This window comes from Chaetodon trifascialis, chromosome 8 (assembly GCF_039877785.1).
Source record: "Chaetodon trifascialis isolate fChaTrf1 chromosome 8, fChaTrf1.hap1, whole genome shotgun sequence".
NCBI classification, from domain to species: domain Eukaryota; kingdom Metazoa; phylum Chordata; class Actinopteri; order Chaetodontiformes; family Chaetodontidae; genus Chaetodon; species Chaetodon trifascialis.
In genome coordinates, this window is record NC_092063.1 from 5440398 (window position 1) to 5460755 (window position 20358).

Here is a 20358-nt window from a genome sequence, read left to right on the forward strand (position 1 = left end):
TGTTACACAAAGAGTTGACAGTCATAGGTTCCAACCTCGTCACCAGTAACATGAACTAACAGACGTACACTTGCGGGGATAACAATGCACACACACTTTCACAAAACTCAACAGACTAATGTGGGTTTGCTCCAGAAAAATGCCAGAAATTATTCTAATTAGTTCATTAAAAAAGAAAAATTCAATACAAAACCAATATAAATATATATACAAACAATATTGGTGCATCTACTGTTTGATCATGTCTTGAAGTGTCTGAAGAGTCTCTACATTTTTACGTCCTCTTCTCTCTCTGCTGCATATCATAAGCCTGTTCGACCCTCACACATTATGTTAGAGTAATTTTTATACACTGTAATGTATGCTTACATGTTTAAAATGAGGAGTTGAAATGACCCCCATTTGTTGCCTCAGTGTTTACTAAAACTCACTGGCAGTAAAGGACACAGGTGTGTTTTATGGTGAGAAGAACCTGACAGTGTTTCAGGTCCCTCCAGCTGATAGCGAGGGCAGTGACGTCTGTAAATATGTGTATATAACATGTAGTAATATCTTTATAAGGTGCAATAGCATTTAGTTCAACATACAGATAGTGGCTTCAGATATGCAGCCTGTTTTATTACGTCTGTATCTTTTTTATTATGTATCTGTGTGACTGCATGTGAGTTCTCCTGCATAGGAGACGCACAGCATATTTCATTTTAAAATAAAAATAAGCTTAATAAGGTGTATTTTCTAAGCTTAGAAACGACAGTTCATTGTTAAGGATTAAATGAGCGGCTCCTAATCTTTCTGGCTCGTGATCTCTTACTAATAAATCGGTGTCCAGTCGGGCCGTCGTCATGTTCTTATCCGGTCCACCAAAAAGACATCGCCCCTCTTCTTCTCACATGTATCATTTATAGAAATGTTTGAGGCTCAAGATATAAAAGTCTACAATAATTAACAAAAAAAAATTAGACGAACATTGAAAAAAATGAACAGAAATTTGTGAATCAGTCGTCATTAATCATTCTTCTTTCCGCTCCCATTAATTATCTTTTTGCTCACCAGATTTCTGTGGTGACCCTATGAGGACCCACTCAACTAATCTATCAAACTGTGTATTATGCATTGAACAATTGTGTTAGAAGTACTTTTACTTAAATTTTTTAACAGCAAATACTCCAAACCTTTATGAATGATGGACTTTTACTTGTAACAGAGTGAAAATTAACATGCATTACATTGTTTTACTGGAACTGTTAAGTAAAAGATCTGAATGCTTCGGCCAGTACTGCTGATTGATGAGCTCCTCCACCAAACTCCATCTGGAAAAATTCACGTTTTAATGTTTTCTCAGAATAATGGTGCCCCCTGCTGGCTGGATATGTATCATGCAGCTGAGTTTCACGTTTTTGTTTTTTTTTTAAATCTAGTTTATCCTCAGTATAGCATTTAAGCTACCAGTGTTAACCTTTTAATTACTGCATTTTATTCATTCATTTATGTGCACAGGACTTGGGTACACTGTTTTGTAAAGTTCAGTGTTTCCTATATTTCTTAACATATTTAAAGCTGTAACTGAACAGTAACTTGCAGCTCATGGAGTCAAAAGCAGGAAAGATGTTATTACTTTAACCCCTGCAGCTGTCTGCCTGTATTTCATCACATGTGAAGACTTAGTGGCTTACTCTAGTGAATATAACAAAAAAAACATACACAGTCAGTATTGCAAACTGTTTATTCGTAGTAAATGAAAAGTGTGCAATTCAGTGAGTGGGAGAAAGAGCGGAGAGGGGTGCCGGGGACGGTCGATGTCTTTGGTCCATATTTTGTTGGAGGGGGAGTCCGTGAATCGGTGGGAGACAAGAAAAGGCACTTGAGTTTATGGTTGTCTCAGAAAGGTTGTCTTGAGAAGAGCACGGGGTCTACTGGAAGAATGAATGAACTACATGTGTTAACCTCCATTATGACTAATATGAATATCACATACAAAATGCCCCATGTGAGCACAAAATTATATAGCTACATATATGTATGTACAGTAAGGACAGGAAAATAAAGTGGGCTGGGAGGAAGAAGAAGAAGAAGAAGAGGAAGAAAGGGTTGAAGTGTTGGATTTTTCCCCTTTGGAATTCTTTACAGGCAGAGGAAGGAAATAAAAAGGCAGCAACTTTGAACAGGACGAAATCATTTCTTTGGCGATAACCTAATATTCCTACTGTTTGGAATGTAAAACCAAAAAAAAAAAAAAAAGAAGAAAGTGGTTCAAGTGACACCGACAAAATCTCAGATGAGGAATCTACTTTCTTTGTGTCTTGGTTGAACTAGTCCAGCACCTCTGACGCTGAGTTCATGCTGGAATAAAAGTTCAGTTCATCATCTGTCCTGCAGCTGCGATCAATTCATCAACATTACGCAGTAAAGAACTGAGGAAAACTGTAAAATCTGGTACATTTCCCCCAACAATGTGAGCCAATAACAAAGTCACCACCTCTGAAAGGACTTAAAGGGGCAGTCTGACATTTCAGGAAATGCTGGTTAGCTTAGCTTAGCATTAAGACTGGAAACAGAGGGAGGCAGCCAGCCTGGTTCTGTCCAACAGTAACATCTGCCTCCAAACACCCTAAAACTCATTAATTAACACGTTATATCGTAATTTTATCACCAGATCACCCTGGAAAACACCCCCTGCCAGTACAGTAGGTGAGCACTGCAGTTGTAGTGGGTGTTGTCCCCCCGAGTGGCCACAAGGGGCCAACATTGAGCCCCCCCCTCGCTCAAAAACAAACTTAAACAAGCAACACAAAAGTGAGATTTCTGCTTTAGAACTAGAATGAGCAAATTCCCCAAAAAATTCAAACTAATCCTTTAAGTCAGAAGGTGTTTTTGAGTCATTACGGCTCATATTTACCAAAGACTGCGAACAAGTCAGTTCTCTTTTCTCCACAACATTCACTGATATAATTACTGGAGTAACAATTTTTTTAATCTCAAACAATAACAAAAATCTCCCTAGGATCAGAAATCTCACGAGGAAACAAAAAAAGGGGGGGGGGGACAAAATATTTTCAACTTTTTTTCCCCTCAAAAGTCTACTCCAGGGAAGACGACGCATGATGAAGAAGATGCAGCAATAATGTAACAACCACTTTTACACTACAGCCTTGCAGCTCCACAAACTGTATGTACATAACTACAGGAAGAAAAGAGATGAGGAGTCACCGGGGGTCCCTGTCCCTTACTGAGAGCCCGCGGCGAGGAAACGGCTTGAAAACAGGCCGTGTCAAAAGATCAGCAATGAGGTATTCACCAGCTTTTTGTTCACAGACGACAGCAGCCGTGAAGCGTTTACTTAAAAAAAGAATCTGAAACCGATACAACCGTCCGACGCATTCATCAGTTTGTTCAATTGTACGTTCACATATGGGATAAAGTGAGTATATAAAAAGGGGAAGAAAAGATCTTGCATCTCACATATGCTGTATTTCTAACTCGCACGCCTCCTCTACAAGTACCATCTGATTAGAAAGCCGTCATGATGCAGACATCCATGTTTTCTGGAAAGGCAAATGTGAAGTCTCTCTGTGACTAAAGGCAAGCACATCATTAATATGCCGTTCATGTGCATATAACAACGAAACGCAAAGAGCCGACGGTCCGTGTGGAAGAAAATCTGAATACATGTCGAGAACTAACTAGAAAACAGCACTAAACAGTTTCCTCATGGTTCAACATATCATTTAACATTAGTCTACAAAAGGTAATGAGCCCTCTCTTTGTTAGAAAATAATGGACAGCAAGCGGAGAACAACAGCACGCGCGATGACCCTGCTGGCCAGTGGGAGGGCGATACATCACTGCCACAGGCAACACGTGAGGAACAGCTCCACATTTGAGGAAATGGGCTGATTCACTTTCTTGCAGAGAGACGGGCGAGAGGTTGGACTACCGCTCGTGTCTGGAAGCTAAAGGTGAAGCTACATCCAGCAGCCGATTAGCTTAGCTTAGCATAGAGGCTGGAAACGAGGTTTACATTATTCTTTTTTTTTTGCACAAAATAAATAAACAGGATAGAGAGTGTTAATCAGTGAAGTTCAGATTTTGTTCAAATGTGGCAGGTAACAAAGTGGTTTCCTTCATGTCTTTACGCTAAGCTAAGCTAAGTTAAGCTAAGCTAAGCTAAGCGGGGGCTGGCGGTAGCTTCTTATTCAGCATACAGACTTGAGAGTGGTGTCAATCGTCTGTCTGTCTCTCAGCAATAAGACGTCAAATCAAATGTCAAGCTGTTCCTTTAAGAGCGAAACCTCTGCGTTCAGAGTCTCACTCAAAAACATCGAAGTCCTAGCGTTAACACGTTCCCTACTGTTTGTCTGTTTGTAGCAGCCGTACGAAAAGCTCTGGATTACAGTTTGATATGTTTCATTTTTCACTTTGCAAAGATTAAAGATGGTCTGTAGTGTTGATTGCATGTCATGACAAAACTCCCCGTTAACGCTAGAACTACTTTCGCGCTTTCACGACGCTTTCCGCGGTGAAGGCATTGAAATGGTTCTGGGAGACGAGAAAAACAATTAAAAAAAAACAAGATCTGAGGTGCAAATCAGAGAGCTGACATAAGCCACAGCAAAAATAGAAATAGTACTAAGACTTCAACTTCAATAGTGCACAAATTGTTGCAGGTAGTCCTGTCAGTTTCTGGCAGACTGTTTAGCCGCAGACATTAATAACAGAGAGCGGCAGTAGCGTCGCCATGAGATCTCTCAAAGGGGCCTAAAGATAGAAGCTGTTGTCTGAACCAGGATGGGAGAAATGCAAAAGGAAGAGCGATTAGGGAACAGTGAGAGCTTTTCAAGTCTGAGGGATGAATGGATCGATGTAGACAGGTGGCACTACAGCTCAACTGACAGAAATATGTAAACTGGTATTCTATTCTTCATTGAGAGGAGTTAGTAAGGGAGGGGGGGGGGGCACGGGGAGGGGGGTGCAAGGGTTAGTATGTGGGTCTGACTGAGCGCAGGGTTTCCAATGTCAAGGGCAATGCGTCCGCGGAGGCCTCTGGGGCAGCCCGTTATGAGAGGGTCGGTCTTGGTTGTAGGAGGACGTGGAGGAACGGGGGGGCCCTCTTGAGTTGTTAGAGTGCTGTGAAGTTGGCCCAGAGGAGCCACCGTCGCTCTGGAAGCGGTGGTTAGCACGGCCGGCGTTCCTGTCATGGTAGGAACCGCCGTTATACCGCTGGCCACCCGAGTGATACCCCTGTCCCTGGAAAGTGCGCCTGTTGCCTTGGAAAATCTGAGGAGAGTTGAAAGTCAGTCAGAGACTTACTGACACGGCGGTTTTAAGGTCGAAAAAAAAAAAAGCTTTTCAGCTGACCTGTTTGTTTGGTGGAGGGCGGGTCTCGGCAGGGGGGCTCTGGGTCTGGGTGGGTGGAGGAGGAGGAGTTTCCAGCAGGCTTGGGCTGGCGACAGAAGAAGACGTGGAGCTACAGCGGGACCGATTTGAGTAGCCTGTACGCGGATGGTAAACTGTAAAAGACACAAGAATGTCAATGAAATGGCAGCTGTCTCATTAAGAAGGATTACTGAAATGAGCCTGAAACCCTTTTATCCTGGTCTGAATTTGGGATTTGAAGGGGCTCTCAGACAGGCTGCATCATAAGTCTGAATGTCTCGATGTGACTGTCGCTACGTTGACAAACCAGCCATCAGAATGAAACACGCAATGATGCAGAAAACACTGGCGAGCTAGCTTCTCCTCTTTTCAGGTTTGTTGACACGCAGAAGCGCCAGCCACGTGGCCACAGCGTGCTTCTTTATCGCTAACCTGCTCGTGACCTCCTTCACGGCATCTAAAATGCCTCAAAACGGATATCACACATCCTGAGACAGAGCATGTGAGGGGAGTCTAACGAGGACTCCGACAAAGACAAAGACAGCCTGGAGCTCACGGATTGATTTGCAGATGAAGATGCATGAAGAAGCCGTCTCACCTAAGATTTGTCTTAGCGCCTTTGTTGACCACATGACTTGATGGCCTTACTTTGTGATACAAGTTCAGTTCAGTTACATGAATTCTGAACACTTTTGTGTTCCCCAGCAGCAACACTGATGAAACCACATGACGACAACGTGCTCATTTCATAAAGTTCAACCTGAGGACTCAGACATCGCTGAGAACAGATCATTCTGTGGACACTATTTGCTGCTGTGCCCATGATTGGTTTTGAATGATTTTAGGTGCCAAAAAAAAAAAAACAAACCACTTGATGCCTAGACAAATGTCCTTATTATCGCACGTTTTAGTCGTTTGATTTCATTTAAGTCACCCAGGAATTAGCATAATTAGCATGAGTTATGTTTAGCTTGTTTTAGACATCCACCCAAACAGGGTTCCAGCATACTGTACCTGATCCAAACCCTGAGATGCTCGTCTTCAGCGGGTCAAGATCAAATGTAAATCTTACAGCCTTCCCGAGGTCCTCGTCATATTTACGCTCACTTACAAAGTGCTGCGGAAAAAAAGGAGAACAATCACATGAATCACCTGCATTAATGGATTTTAATCTGCTCTTTCCTTGTGAGTGATATTTCTGCTTGTGGCTCACTTTGGAAGAGAGAGCCACTCTCTGAAAAAGAGCTTTTTTAACCTGCTGTTAATGGTGGCTCAGTGATTAACGCCCACTTCACATGAAGTCAGCTCAGTCAAACAGAGGAGGAGTCCGCTAACGCACCTTTATGTCTGCACGCAGTTCAGTCAGCTGCTCCTCAGACATGGATGCCGACCGGTCCGTCAGCCGCCTGAGCTCCTCCGCTCTCTTCTGCCGGGCGTCCAAAATCAACACTGCAACACAAACAACGTCCTGTTTAACAGACATGAAGCTGCTTTTAGTGAACACTGTTTCACGAAACCCACACGACGACCGCCAGTCTTTTCTGTGCATCTCTGATTCAGAGCGCAATAAAAATTCTCTCCAGTTAAGGCGCAACTCACTGTAATTAAATATCTTCTACATACCTTCAAGCAATAAAGGCTGTAACTAATGACTGCTTTCATTCCCGATTAATGTGCCAATTATTTTCTCAACTAAATGTTTAGTCCAAACCCAAATCCTGAAAACTGAGACGCTGTAATTAGAAAATACTTGAAAAGTGTCCAAAATGACTCATCGATAATTAAAATAGCTGCCACAGGAGTATTATGATTTTCTTTTGCTGATCAAGGAAATCAATTCATCAGCGAAGGATTTCCGTCTCTTTAATATTCCCTGCAGTCCCAGTAAGTTTCATTTTCCTGTGAGAAGTCAGCTGTGTGCTTTTTAAAAGGCAAGTGCAAAGTACAGCTGACTCAGCATCTAAAGATAAACCAGGGTCAAAGATAAGGCCGTCTGCAAATCAAGATACTGCCGGCGTGTTAGTGCGAAGGAGCGCAGGTAACCAACACAAGCATCGTCACGCTCTGCACACACTTCACATGCTTAAACTCGGTGCCGTGCTGCGTTTGCCAGGATACGTTTTCACAAGCAGGCTTTTTAATCTACGGTCTGCTCAGAGCGCAACACGTCTCCTGTCTGTGCTGCCTGCTGCTCACAAAGAGATGAAGAAACACAGCGTCTCTGCTTCCTCTGTGCTGGACGTCGTCCTGCAGAACAGACTCTACTGACAAAATGTACCACTATTTTACATTATATACACCAGACTGTAGTAAAACTGAAGTGATTTCAGCTGATTGGCAGAAAGTCTGACGCCTATTTTGATCATGGATTAATCGTTTGAGTCATTTTTCAAGCAGAAACACTCTCTGGCTCTTCTGTTTTAGGACGATCTGCTGGTTTAAGAGTGTTTCTCAGCTGATCTGCAGACGGCAGCTTGAGCTTTTCTGAACTGTGATGGACATTTTCTACTATTTCATGGCCAAAAATAATCAGCAGATTAACCGATTCCAGCTGAAACGATCCATCCGTTAGACAGTCAGCACAATGAATCAGCATATTTCCTCGTTGCAGGGAATATGCTGATTCATTTCGGTCAGAGCTGCTCATCAGTTCGATTGTTTCCTGCAGCAGAGCAGAAGGCAGCGAGGGACCCGTCAGCTAACACGGGTAAATTCTGAGGAAACCTGGCTTTTGTAATGTCGAAGAAATACTCGAGTTTCCTCGCTTTCCTCTCGACTCCGTGCACAAAGGCATCATTGAGTTCCCCTCGACACCTGACACTATTCACTTTTTCCAGGCCTGGAACACACAACACTCGACACTGACAGGACAGAAGAAGAGAGAATGGCCTACTTGTACAAATATGCGGTCTTGCTCTGTCATGTTACACACACACGGCGGTATGCTGCAGGTATATCAGGACCCCGAGGGCACCGCTGCAGTTATGAGGAAAGTGGGACTTGCTGTTCCACAACAATCTCTTTTACAACCTCTCTGGACATGATTCAGGTCAGATTCTCCAAGCCCTCCAGTCAGGTGATCATGTTATGTGAAGAATACCAAGCGCTCCCAGGCGGGTCGCACTTCAGTCCACAAACGTGAAAATACTTACTGGCTTCTGCTTTGACTTTGTCCATTTCTCCCAGTAGAGTCACTTCTCTGTCCATTAAACTAGAGGGGGGAAAAAAAAGAAAGGGGGGGGGGTCACTTTCCTCTACTCGCTCCAAGATAAGAGGAAATATTGTGAACGCTGACTTTGCACTGAGATTACGAAGCAGCTCCGAGGCAGCTGCACACTCAGCAGCAGCAGCTTCAATGAATGACAACGCAAAACAGGAAGACAATTACTACAACATGTAAGCATTAATGCAATGTGTGAGCTCAGCATGAGCAACATTATCACGTGATAAACCACAACCGTGAGTGTATCACTGATACTGAACCACAACACGCTGATTGATGATGGGTAAAATATTGCTCAGTAACCCTGTGGGGATATTTACCTCTGGCAGCTCTAAACAGCAATGTTTTTGATTTTTTAAGAGTGCATTTCTGTTTTGTTTGAGTCGTTGTGTAGCACACGAGCGTCCAGGTGACGCAGGACACATTCCTGCTGCTGTTTTCCACATCGATACTCCGCTTATTTACAGCCGGTTGCGGCAGCAGTGTTTGCAAAGGCCGCGAGGAAGACTGCCAGCTAGCAAACAGGAATATGAAAGGTGACTTTACACGAAAGGAAAGTCCACATGGAACAGGGCGAGAAGGATCATCTGACGGACACAAATCTTTCCGAAAACACGACCTGAAAGTCGTGGCCCTTTATGTAGGATTTGCTCAGGTGTGGAGGTCAAATGTTTGCAGGCTTTTCCCTCATGGTCTCTTTTGTCACGCTTTGCACAACCACTTCTGTCCCTGCCAGCGAGCACAAACGAGGTCAGCGCCATGAATGCCTTCGAGGAGAGAGCGGTAGTGTAACGCAGCCGCAACGAGGCCGTGACGCGGGCTTTCACCCCTCCCGAGTGTGCCAATTAGGAACATAAATAAACCACAGGCGTATCAAGAGAAGTGGAAGCTTTGTTCCAAGCAAACACCTCATTCATTCCAATAAAAGCTGTTCACCAGGCGCCAAAAGAGTTTCAGGCTTCCTCGGGCTGAGGGCTGGGTACCCAACTTCAATACCGACCAAACAGTTTCAATACAGCGCATCGAAAAATGCCTCGTCATTCGGTACGTTTTGTCCTGCCTGTTTCTTAATTTTGCTCCAGTTATCCAGGATGAGGAATCTCTGCAGACTAGTTTGTACAGCTGCTTCCAGTACTGCTCAGAAAGCGATACTGAACATAAAGTACTGGCACTGGTATAAAGTATCTTTGAGGAATACCCAGCTCTACTCAGACCTTTTCTGGCCCAAACACTAAATTGTGCACAATTCTCGCCAAGCTGGTCGAGAGCAGGAGCATCACAGACTTGCTTTGTAAATAATTTACTGAGCTTTTTGAGATTTTTGAGACATTTTACTGAACCTAATGGATCAAATCCTGATTGTAAGAGTAATTTTAAGGCCTCAGACTTAGAAAATTTGAAAAAAACAACTGCTCCATTTGCATGGGCAGGTGTGTGTAAGACGATCCTGTAACCGACTGAGGCCACGACACTGAAATCACCTCCCAGCCCAGCATTGCTCTTTGGGGGCTTGGTTCACACACGTCTGCCTCTACGCGGTTGGATGACACATTATTCAGTGTTGTTCAGCTCTTTACAGTCATGATCTCTCTCTCTCTCTCTCTCTCTCTCTCTCTCTCTCTCTCTCTCTCTCTCTCTCTCTCTCTCTCTCTGCCTCGGGTGCAGCACTAAAAAGCCTATGAGTGATATAAATCTGGTTATGTGGGAATGTGCACTGTATGTTTGGCAGGTTGCTGATGGCCATTGGCGTGAATTCGGCAGCACCCGATGCTAAACTTAGCATCTGTCATCAAACACTATCCATGGCCAATATGATCTATTTTCCCAGCAGAAAATCCAATAATGCTGTTTAGCTTGTGCATCTCAGCTGGAGGCTGTTTGTAGGTTACAGGTGCACAGAGCTGAAGTGTTCCACTATCCCGTTCCTTCATCTGTCTTTCTAAAGAGCTCAAACATGACATACTGGGGGTTTCTCTCCATTTCCCACCGCTCCGAAATGAGCACCTTAAAGATAAAGTGTTGCTTCTTGTATTAGCATTCAACAGAAACGTGAGAGTTAGCCACAGATGTGGTGTCAGAGCCTCACGGGAGCGATAGGTGTTGAACACGAGCCGAGCAAACCGTCTGTTTTCTTTGTTAAAATGACAAAGTGTGCAAAGCAGTAGAGGTGGGAAGCTGTGAGTCAGATAGATATCCCACCCAGATTTCACTATCGACCTACAGAACTCATATAGTTCATTAAAAATAGATATTTGAGCAGTGCAGACTTCCTCGATCGGACCCAATAAGTTAAGTCTCTGGAGTCGAGTGAGCCAATCTTCCACCTTCTTCAATTAATTACCAGTGAGCTGCTTATCTCCTGCTAGCATCCTCAGCAATTACCAAATTCTTCAAAGAACCATCAATGCAGCCATGTCATCCTGCTGAATCATCATGCCTTGAATCGACTGAACCTGGAGTTTCTCAGCGAATCACAGAACAAGCTGACGTGGATGGACCGTTAAACGCGCTGCGCTGGGTTAGAAGTATTAGTAGCATGTACATAATGATTACACTGAGTCTTGCATTAATGGTTCTATTAGTTGTTATAGTCCATTATATTTAGTCTATAACATAAGAGGCTCTGTAAAAGCTACCAGAGGTTCAGCTATATCACCTATTTTATGCAAAAGCTCTGCCCGTGTCATCAAGTAGGACAAAGGTAAGAAAAACGCCCTTTGACTCTGACAGTAAACTGAAATCTGTAAAAATGCACTGACAACCAACGCTTTAGCAAACAGCACGAACTAAAGAGACACTGTCAAGCAATACAAACCGCTCTTTTCAGCCAAACAGTGTCAACAACTGCAGACCCCGAGGATCTTAAGTCAGCAACTAAAAGTCCATTTTGTGCAGATCTGATGAACCGTGACGATGAGGCAAATTAGAGCGACGGCTGGAGGAAGAACGAGAGCAGCATTTGAAATGATGCAAGACTCTTACGTCTGAGTTGAACTTAATTAATGACTGAAGTGGCCGTCTCTCATCCTAATATTGGCACTGGACCAGAAGTTCTATCAGCGGCTGTGTGTGACCTGCGAACCCTGAGAAAGCACCACCCTCGAGCCATCATGAGGAACTAAATCCTTGGTCTGCTGGGAAAGCGGCAGCGTGTTTTGTCACTCCTCGTTTTACAACATGCTCAAACAGTTTATCACCATAACATCAAGCTTCAGCTGCCGGGGAGAGAGGCGGAAATGTACGCACCAGCTCTGCAGCTCAGCAAACGTCTGCTTCATCCTCTTGATCGAGGAGTCCATCTCCTCCTTGACCACCATCCTGTAGCGAGTCAGCGAGGCGGTGCATCTCTGCAGGTCCTTCACGGAGCGGTCGATGTTGGACGCTGAGGGGGAGACGCCACACATGACTTATAAGTACGTGCTGAAGATCAGGTTTTACCACAGAGCTCCATCATTGTATTCTTACAATAAACCAAAAGCAGGACAAGGTCCTTTGGGAGGTCAGAGCTTCAGGTGACTAACCTATCTTCTTGACGCCTGACGAGCTTTGCTCATCCGCGGTGGGTGCTGATGAGGAAGTGGGTGGATGTGAGTTTGAGCCTGGCCGGTGTCGGGTCTTGTTGCCTCTGGGACCCTGGTGATTCCTCCCTCCTTGCTGTAAGGCGGGACTTGGAGCGCTACCTTGACTTTCTGCTTCTGCACCTGTGAGAAGACGGATTACTTTACAGCAAAGTGAAATGAAGCAGTTTCCAAACCAGCTTCCCCAAAAAACTGCCCTAAAAAGAGCCTGAATAACGGACGAGTCGCTCAGCAGAAGAGTGTTTGTGAAGGCTTTTTTAAACACTAATGGTGCATTGATACAATAATTAACACAGAAACGGCACTAAAGATTAACAGTGCTGTCAGTGTCGTGTCAGGGGACCCAAAACAACTGGAAAACATCTCTTCGGTTATCAACAATGTGTCATCAGAGAAGCAGCCCACTGAGATAAAGGAGACGTTTGTCTTGGCGTTAAAGTGAGATGAGAGGCGGTCAAAGGGATGGACGACGTCTGCGCATTTGTTAGCAGGCAAGCCAACGGTTAGCTCAGAAAAACAGCTCCGGAGCTTCTGTCCACTTTCTCTCTGCTGCTCTGTTTACTCCCCCGGCCTTCTGTTTACCACTGCACGCCATTTCATTCAATAAAAATCAATCAAAGGGGGGAAAAAAAATCAAGCTCCCTGAGCTAATAAACTGTAAAATCTGTTCACGGTTTATTCAAAAGGCATATTTGTTCCATTGACTCTGGTCTCAGAGTCGTGTGCGAGCCATTACGTCTCATTTGTGGAGCAGATTTTACTCCGACAGAAGAGGTTAAATAACAGTGAACCGTGCAGCTGAGCAGCTACGACAGCTTTGTCTGCTTTGGACCCTCCGTCCTCTCAAAGGTCAGCACTGTCAAGACAACTTCCTATTGATCGAAGACACAATAGGCTGAACTCTATGGGAACATTTGCATGAGCTAATTTCACCGGCTCAAGCAGAGCCTTTGATAGCGCCAATATAACTGAGATTTCCTGCAAAATGTCTCTGCATGACCAGGAGATTCGGAGTATGAGAAAACTGGTGAATGAAGTTAAAATCACTCGCACCTGAAGCTGGAGTCCTGTGTTAGTGCGAGTGCATGAGGATGATTAATGCTACACAGAGAAGACAGATGTGTGCAACATCCACACTCGTCCTGAGACTGTTTTTCTCTGTCCGGTTACCAGAGCAGACTTTCATCGATCTGTAATATCAACGCCGACTGAAGCAGGTAATCCTCACCCCAGCACGACAACATGAAAAACACCCCCCCCCCAGCCCTCCCTTCTTTGCCTTCATCGTCTATCAGAGCTCTACCGGTGGTTTCGGATGTGGCAGGTTCAGAGTCCAGCTCGGCTGCATCCAGGGAGGCAGAGTCCAACTGCTCGCTCAGAGAATCCAGAGACTCTCCATCCATCACCGATCCGTTGGCGTGAAAGCCGTTGATCTCATCCTTGCCCTCCTCGGGCGACGCGGCCTCGGGAGGAGCAGGCTCCGCCGAGGCCTCCGGCTGAGGCTTAGGCTTCTTTTTCTTCTTGGGCTGCGGCAGGAAGATATCAATGTCAAACGTCTTTGTCCAAATCTCTTTGTTCATTATCTCTCTCTTAATCAGTGCACTGGAACAATTCAGGGACAGAAAAGTTTTGGTTTCAGATAAAACTGAAGTAAAAGCATTCAGATTCATTCACTCTCCTGCCTTAAACCACAGTTTACAACCCCGATTCCAAAACCCTTTTAAACAGCCACCCAGCTGTTTTGGGATCAGGGTTCTGCAGTTAAGAAGCACAGCACTTAGTTTCAAGTAGCTCAAGACATGAGGCGACATAAAGATGCAAACTCAAGAGATGTTCCCGCTTCCCGGCTCTCACCTTCTTTTTGCCAGTGACGTTCCACTCCTTTAAGATCTCCACTGCGCTACCTAAAGTAAACAAAACAACAGCGATAAAGGTAAACGCCGAAGCATGACAGCCTATAAATCTTGTAATACCCACTATCTGAATGCCCTGAGGTGCTGTTGAGACAGCGCTAAACTGGGAACAAAGCGCAGTGACGCACGGGGACAACCTTCTTGTTCTATAATTAAACTTGTGAAACTAAAAGCATGCAAATGACACTCAGCCGCCTGAATGCAAAGCACGGCACGCATGAGGAAGAACAACAAAAAAAAAAACTTGTTCTCAAGGCCATGTTTAGCACGAGCCGTGGGTGACACACATGGACAAGCGCTCTGACTGAAACGCACCAACAAAGTATTTGCAGACGTCGGCAGATGAGGTGAAAGACATTATGCCAGCGTAAAGAAAATAGATTATCTTCATTTTTTTTCCTCCACAGTTATCACAGACTTCTAGGTAAAAACGACCAGCACGACCAGTTTCATGACACCATTTACCACGTGTAATTTCCATTCCTGATGTCACACACTGACGTCCTCATACCTTCTAAGAAAGCTTGAACGGCTTTGTCGACGCAGTTCTCAAAATGCTGCAGCACCAGCACGATCTCATTGTTGCTTTTGTTGGGTACGACCGCTCTCACGGCACTGATCTGGAAAAGCAGGAGAGGAACAGGTTTAAAGAGCATCTCGAGACTCAGCGGTTACGAGAAATTACAATTAGTCATTTTGCAGACACTTTTATCCAAAGTGAGGTACAAAAACAATAAAGGTGTTTTAAGATTGAAATGTTTTTAAAAGTCTGTTTAATTCACTATAAACCAGCAGCTCTGATGCCAACATGCACAACTTTGACATTTACTATTCTCATTATGTGCCTCACATCAGAGTGTTCAACAAGCACAACATGTGTTGGCGGTTTCGGCACTTCGTCCTCGCTGCCACACACGTTTTCTGAAACTCCACGTGTGCTCTGAAGCACGGCAGACCCTCCGAAAATTTGAATTAGAAACCAAGACGGAAACAAGCTGCTCTGAAAACGTAACAGCACAGTGAAACTCCGTGCTGTCCCGTTTCCCTTACACTGCTCAATTAACGATTAACGGGGTGAAAATGAGATTAAAGAAGATTAAAGAGGATGCAGCTTGTCGTGAGATTACATGATACATATATACTGTATATAATTGTAGCTACTGAACATCTCATAACTGTTACAGATGCTGGTGAACTTAAATGAAGCAGAGGCTGCGGAGCGACTCCAGCAGCACACAGTGGAAATGTTTTAAGATTAGAAACATTTGATGTTACACTAATTTAATGTTTTGATGTTAAAAACGCCTCGTGCCAGGTGTTAGGATTCGTCTTACCTTCTCCTTCATCCTCTCGGCTGTTCCTCCCTGGGACATGACCATTTTCGAGCGAGTGTCAAACACCACCCCAGACGTATCTGGAAAAACAGAGCGAACATCAAACTCCATTGTTTGTTCGGGCACTGGGTCGCATTTGCAAACCACTGCAGGGCATCATTTGCAAAACAAAACCGCCAGCAGACATCTTCCCAGAGATTTCCTGGAAAGAGCAGCCGGCCACGTTTCCGAATCCCAATCGCGTCACGGAGGCAGGTTTGTGCTTGTGAAGTGGTTTGTCTTCATCTCGAGGAAAAAAAAAACCCCCGCTGACATCTGAATAACGCTTATCTACGAGGATGATCGAAGAAAACTGCTCACGCGTTTTCAACTCATCCAACAGATTAAAAATGGATTTGATTTGTTTACTGGAGGCTTCATTTGCATTGAAAACACCCCACAGTGAGGAAATGGCGCCAGCATCACAGCATATTGTAGAGTGGAGGTGGAAGGACGTGTTTTTTGGCCATTTAAGCACAGACACTTCAGCTAGCAGCACAAGCAGCGAGCACTCATGAAGATGAAGAGACAAATAATCATCAAATGTGTCAAAGACTAAAAGCTTCTGAAAAGACGAGAGGGTTTCTGTTAGCTGACGCAGAATAAAACCACTCGAGAAGCGGCTGCGTTAAAGCTGGAGTTCAGGGCTGTTACATATAACTTATGACTGAACGATTAACCGAAATATTACAGAAATTACAATATGGACAAGTGCATTATCCAGGCTGCAGGAGCTGGGTTTTTTTAATAAACTCTGTCACAGCATGCTGTTAGAAATGAAGCGCTGTGGTGCTGCAGAGATGCTTCGGCCTACAAACTATATCCTCCAGATGTGACCATTTGGTGCAGCAAAATATCTTGTCGACTCTTTTAATACTGTAGAATGAAATCCCGTAAATAAACACATGTAAATGGTACGATCACTGTCCATTTTCACAGCACCGTACACCATGAAACTGGTATGATACTGCAGCTTATCGCAATATGATTCTTGCATATCGTTCAGCAGCATAACTGAACATCTGTTACAATCAAGCTCTCGGCAAGTTCACACAGTGTCGATTAAGATGATCCTCGCCTGGCAAATCTCCCTGTGTTTCGCGGTGTACCAGAGTTTTTAAATGTGCTGACTGTGGCGACATTCCCGTGCCGGCAAACCAGTCAACAACGATTGGTTTGCCAGAACTGAAGGGGCGGAGCAACCGCAGCGTCAGACTGGGCTACAGCTAGCTGGAGTGCGACAGAGCCGATGGTGTTTGTGACAAACGCTGCGCACTGCAAGTTTAAGATAAAAATGAACACTTTTCAACAAAGGTCTGAAGACAAGTCTTGTAAAAATAGATAAAGGAGCTAAGTATGAGTCAGGGTAAAGTCCAGAGTCAATCTGTGGCCATTTCAGACCAACGGGGCCCTTGTAAAAGTTGTTGTTCCCTTGCAGTGGAAGTAGGTTAATGTCACTGCAAACGTCCACAGCCTCTCTCTTCATAACTATTCTAATTCACTGTTTAAGCATTGCCATCTGTTTGACTTAATTTTAGGATGACTCCATTCGATTCAATGAGAAAACAATTATGCACATGTTTCATATTTACAGTTATGATCTAACCCAAAGCTTCTTCAATAAAGAAACTGTGTAGCCATTAAAACACAAATAAACTGTGCGTGTGTGTATATCATATATAAAAAATACTGATTTTTATTTTGGTTAATTTGTTTAAAAGAGTTAATAAAGCAAATACGTACCCTTCTGGCTATTTTTCTTTGCCATGTTGTCACACAGAAGTATCCGAGAATCAGCTGTGTACTTCCTCGAGTCTGTAATGAGCCTTCAAATGTGTTTAAGCTGGTGTTCGAAAAAGGGCCCCAAGTGCGGTAGATTTCACTTTGAGTTTTTCTTGTTAAAGACGCCAACAAGGCTCTCAACTGGCAGGACGGTTGGAAGAACGAGGTTCAAATCACTGAGGCAGAGATTCAGCTTTTCCTCTTGTTTCTCCACCACGTTGATCCAAATCTGTCGGGAAAAGGGAGGAAAAAAAAAAACAGCTGCTTTAAAAGAGCCGCTGATCGAAAAACGGTTTCGCAGCACGGTCTGAAATGTGGGAAATAAAAATCTACACTCAAAGTAACTGCAGTCGTGCTGTATGAAGCAAAAACGCACAGATATGAAAATATGAATGCAAATCAAGCGAAATCCATTTCCTCTGGCGATAAAATATGAATGAAAAACAGATTTCAGTAAGTTATTGTCTGTCTGGCGGAGCATTCTCCGAAAATCTGCAGTTAATATTGTGCTTGGCAGAAACACCGCATTTAGTTTGGAGGGTGGAAAAGTCAGCAGGAGTACAGAGAAACACATCTTTGAAGGGTATTTCCTTTTTCTCCGTGCTCTGCAGGAACGGTGGGAGATAATGTTATGAGGGTGACAATATCCAGCATGCCTGCACAGTCTGGGCCCTCTGACGGGCTGGGCTGACGGTGACTGCAAATCCCAGAATTTGACACATTGACAGATGTTTTTAATACGCAACATCAAGAACGGCCTCAAATATTTGGGATTTTCCTTCAGCCAGGCTCATGACTGGTGGCACAAATGGTTGCTGGTGATGTCAGCATGACAGCAAAAGGAGGATTCTTGACTATGTGCCTATGGCCACGGATTCGCTTCGCAATGTGCTTTTAATTTTCGTGACACATTTTTGTCACTGTAAATGAAGCTGCGAATTAGCAGCCGAGAAGCTGACTAGCAGTCACGCTAATTACACAGAAAGCAATGGCAAATGTTTCACCAGCAAATACACCACAAAAATCAGGACGTCTTTCAGGCGTTTGTCGTTCGATCTCTGATCTCAAATTAAGCCTTCGAGGTTTTGTTTTTACGAGCAGAGGAACACCTTCGGTCTAGAAATCTTACACTGAACGAAGCGCCGCAATAAAAGAGGATTTTTGCAAAACAAAAAAGAGGAAAATAACATCTGCGATCCGCGTTCATCTGGAAACGACGTGATCACCCTGCTGAGCAATCAATATGACAGACACCTCAAGCTCTTTTACAGACTGCTGCCAAATCCAAGCTGCTTTAATTACATGCCTTCTAGGCCTAAAAATGCTTCAAGCAGACCTTCAGCAATCTGGACTCATGTTTATGGGCCAGCTGTTTCCCCCTTTATGGTTTCTCTTTCTGACCCCGGTTCACTAGAAAGAGAAACTTAAAAAGTGTACAAACCCACACCCTCCTGATTAGGACTCTGCGTGCCACAGCCCTGGTTCCAGTCCACCACACCTTCGCAGACGTCAAAGCACAATCAACAAGTGACACTACATGAGCCGCTCACGGAAACACTTGGATGCATTATGTTTATCAAGAGGGATGGTGCTTGAATCCTCAAGAGAGCCAGGCGCACTTGTGTTGACTGATTCAGAAGCGCTAACTCAGCACTCAAATAAAAGAAGTGACTCAAAAGTTTGTTTAAACTGAGGAGTCTGACAGATTTAAGAGCAGACATGACGAAGGAGAAACCAAGAGGGCCTCCGGTCACAGTGTGAGGACACATACAGATCATCTGACACAAGGCTGCAGGTCAGCAGGCCTCATGGGGGGGTCACACTCCGATCTGATCAGATTTTACATCATCAATACAGGTGATTTCTACTGAGCAGGGTCAAAGCAGCTGCCTCTGTGGCCCAAGTGAAACACGGAGCACTTCTGAATGCAGGCCAGAAAACTAAATATCCTTAATTGAACAGCTCGTGTGAAAGTTGTGGTTATCAGATAATGATCCCTATCACCACTTGCCGCAGTTTATCCAGCATCTTAGATAATGTATTAGTACGGGATTTTTGATCTTGGTGCAGAGGTCAAATCAGCCTTCATATTCATTGCGAGACAGCTGTTAGAACATATCCAAACGGACTGAGGTTTCCGACAGTCTTAGGAAAAAATGAGCTTTTGCGGCAAGATGTTCAAGACTACTGACCCTCAAATAGCCAACTTCGTGTTAATGTTAGCTAACTACCCCTGACTGCTGTGAATTCAGCTCCTTATCAAGCATCTCAAACGTGATCTTATCCAACCTTTGCACGGATCTGCTAACTTCTAGCTGAATGCTACTTGCACAAAAGGGTCGCCCCGGTTCAGCGTTTCAATTAAAAGCTGCTCGTTTCACACATTTGGCTGAAGTCCGGAGGTTACGTTAACGTTAGCTTGCTAATATATTACCTAACGTTATGTGATTAGCATCGCAACGCGCTGAGCTACTGAGCGAAATAATTTGCCTTTAATGCTAAATTCTCCAAAATAACACTGACAAGGACTTAATGTTGCACAAAGTATTAACGCCTTCTTTATGGATGGACCTTTGAATGCAGCCTTAGCTAGCGCACAGCTAGCGGACTGCTTGGCTTTCATTATTCAATGCTCCGGTGTAAAGCTAGCCATCCTTCAGCTAAACAATTAAACGGCGAAGCTACAATTAAAGCTTTATTTGTTATATCAGTGGTTAGTTCACTCTGTTAGCAGCTTAACAATATTAAATACGTACTTGGTGTTGGCAAGAAAACTGAACAGTAGATTCTGGAAACGGGTTGCCGCAGCTCCTACCGCCAGCCGTCTTTGATGCCAAGTGGTCTGCTGTGGGCAATATTTTCCTAGACTAGACTCCTCCGGGGTTGCCAGGTTGGATTCAAAGAACGCCCCTTTTAGTCCGTTTCAAGCAGTTTTGAAAACGTAAAGCCTTGGGACCAAAGTGGTTCAGTTCAAGCATTTTTTTCTTATTTCTTATTTACTTCTACATATGTCATGGTATCTTACCAATTTATTTCTTTTTTAAATTCTCCTCATGATCTCTGTTTCCTTCCTTACATATATTAGTGCCACTATAAACGTTTTTATTTTTTTATTT

General features: G+C 44.1%; 1 protein-coding gene across 1 annotated transcript; it reads right to left on the minus strand.

Annotated features, from left to right (window-relative positions):
• Positions 1-1704: 1704 nt before the first annotated feature.
• spats2 (spermatogenesis associated serine rich 2) lies at positions 1705-20086 on the minus strand. The gene is made up of 13 exons (XM_070969229.1): positions 19999-20086; positions 17204-17471; positions 15422-15501; positions 14599-14707; positions 14029-14078; positions 13478-13700; positions 12118-12297; positions 11843-11978; positions 8526-8584; positions 6713-6822; positions 6388-6490; positions 5356-5507; positions 1705-5274 (listed from the first exon to the last, which is right to left on the minus strand). Exons 2-13 carry the CDS (start codon positions 17226-17228, stop codon positions 5014-5016), a joined length of 1488 nt encoding a protein of 495 aa, XP_070825330.1. The 5' UTR covers positions 17229-17471; positions 19999-20086; the 3' UTR covers positions 1705-5013.
• Between the last annotated feature and the right edge of the window lie 272 nt (positions 20087-20358).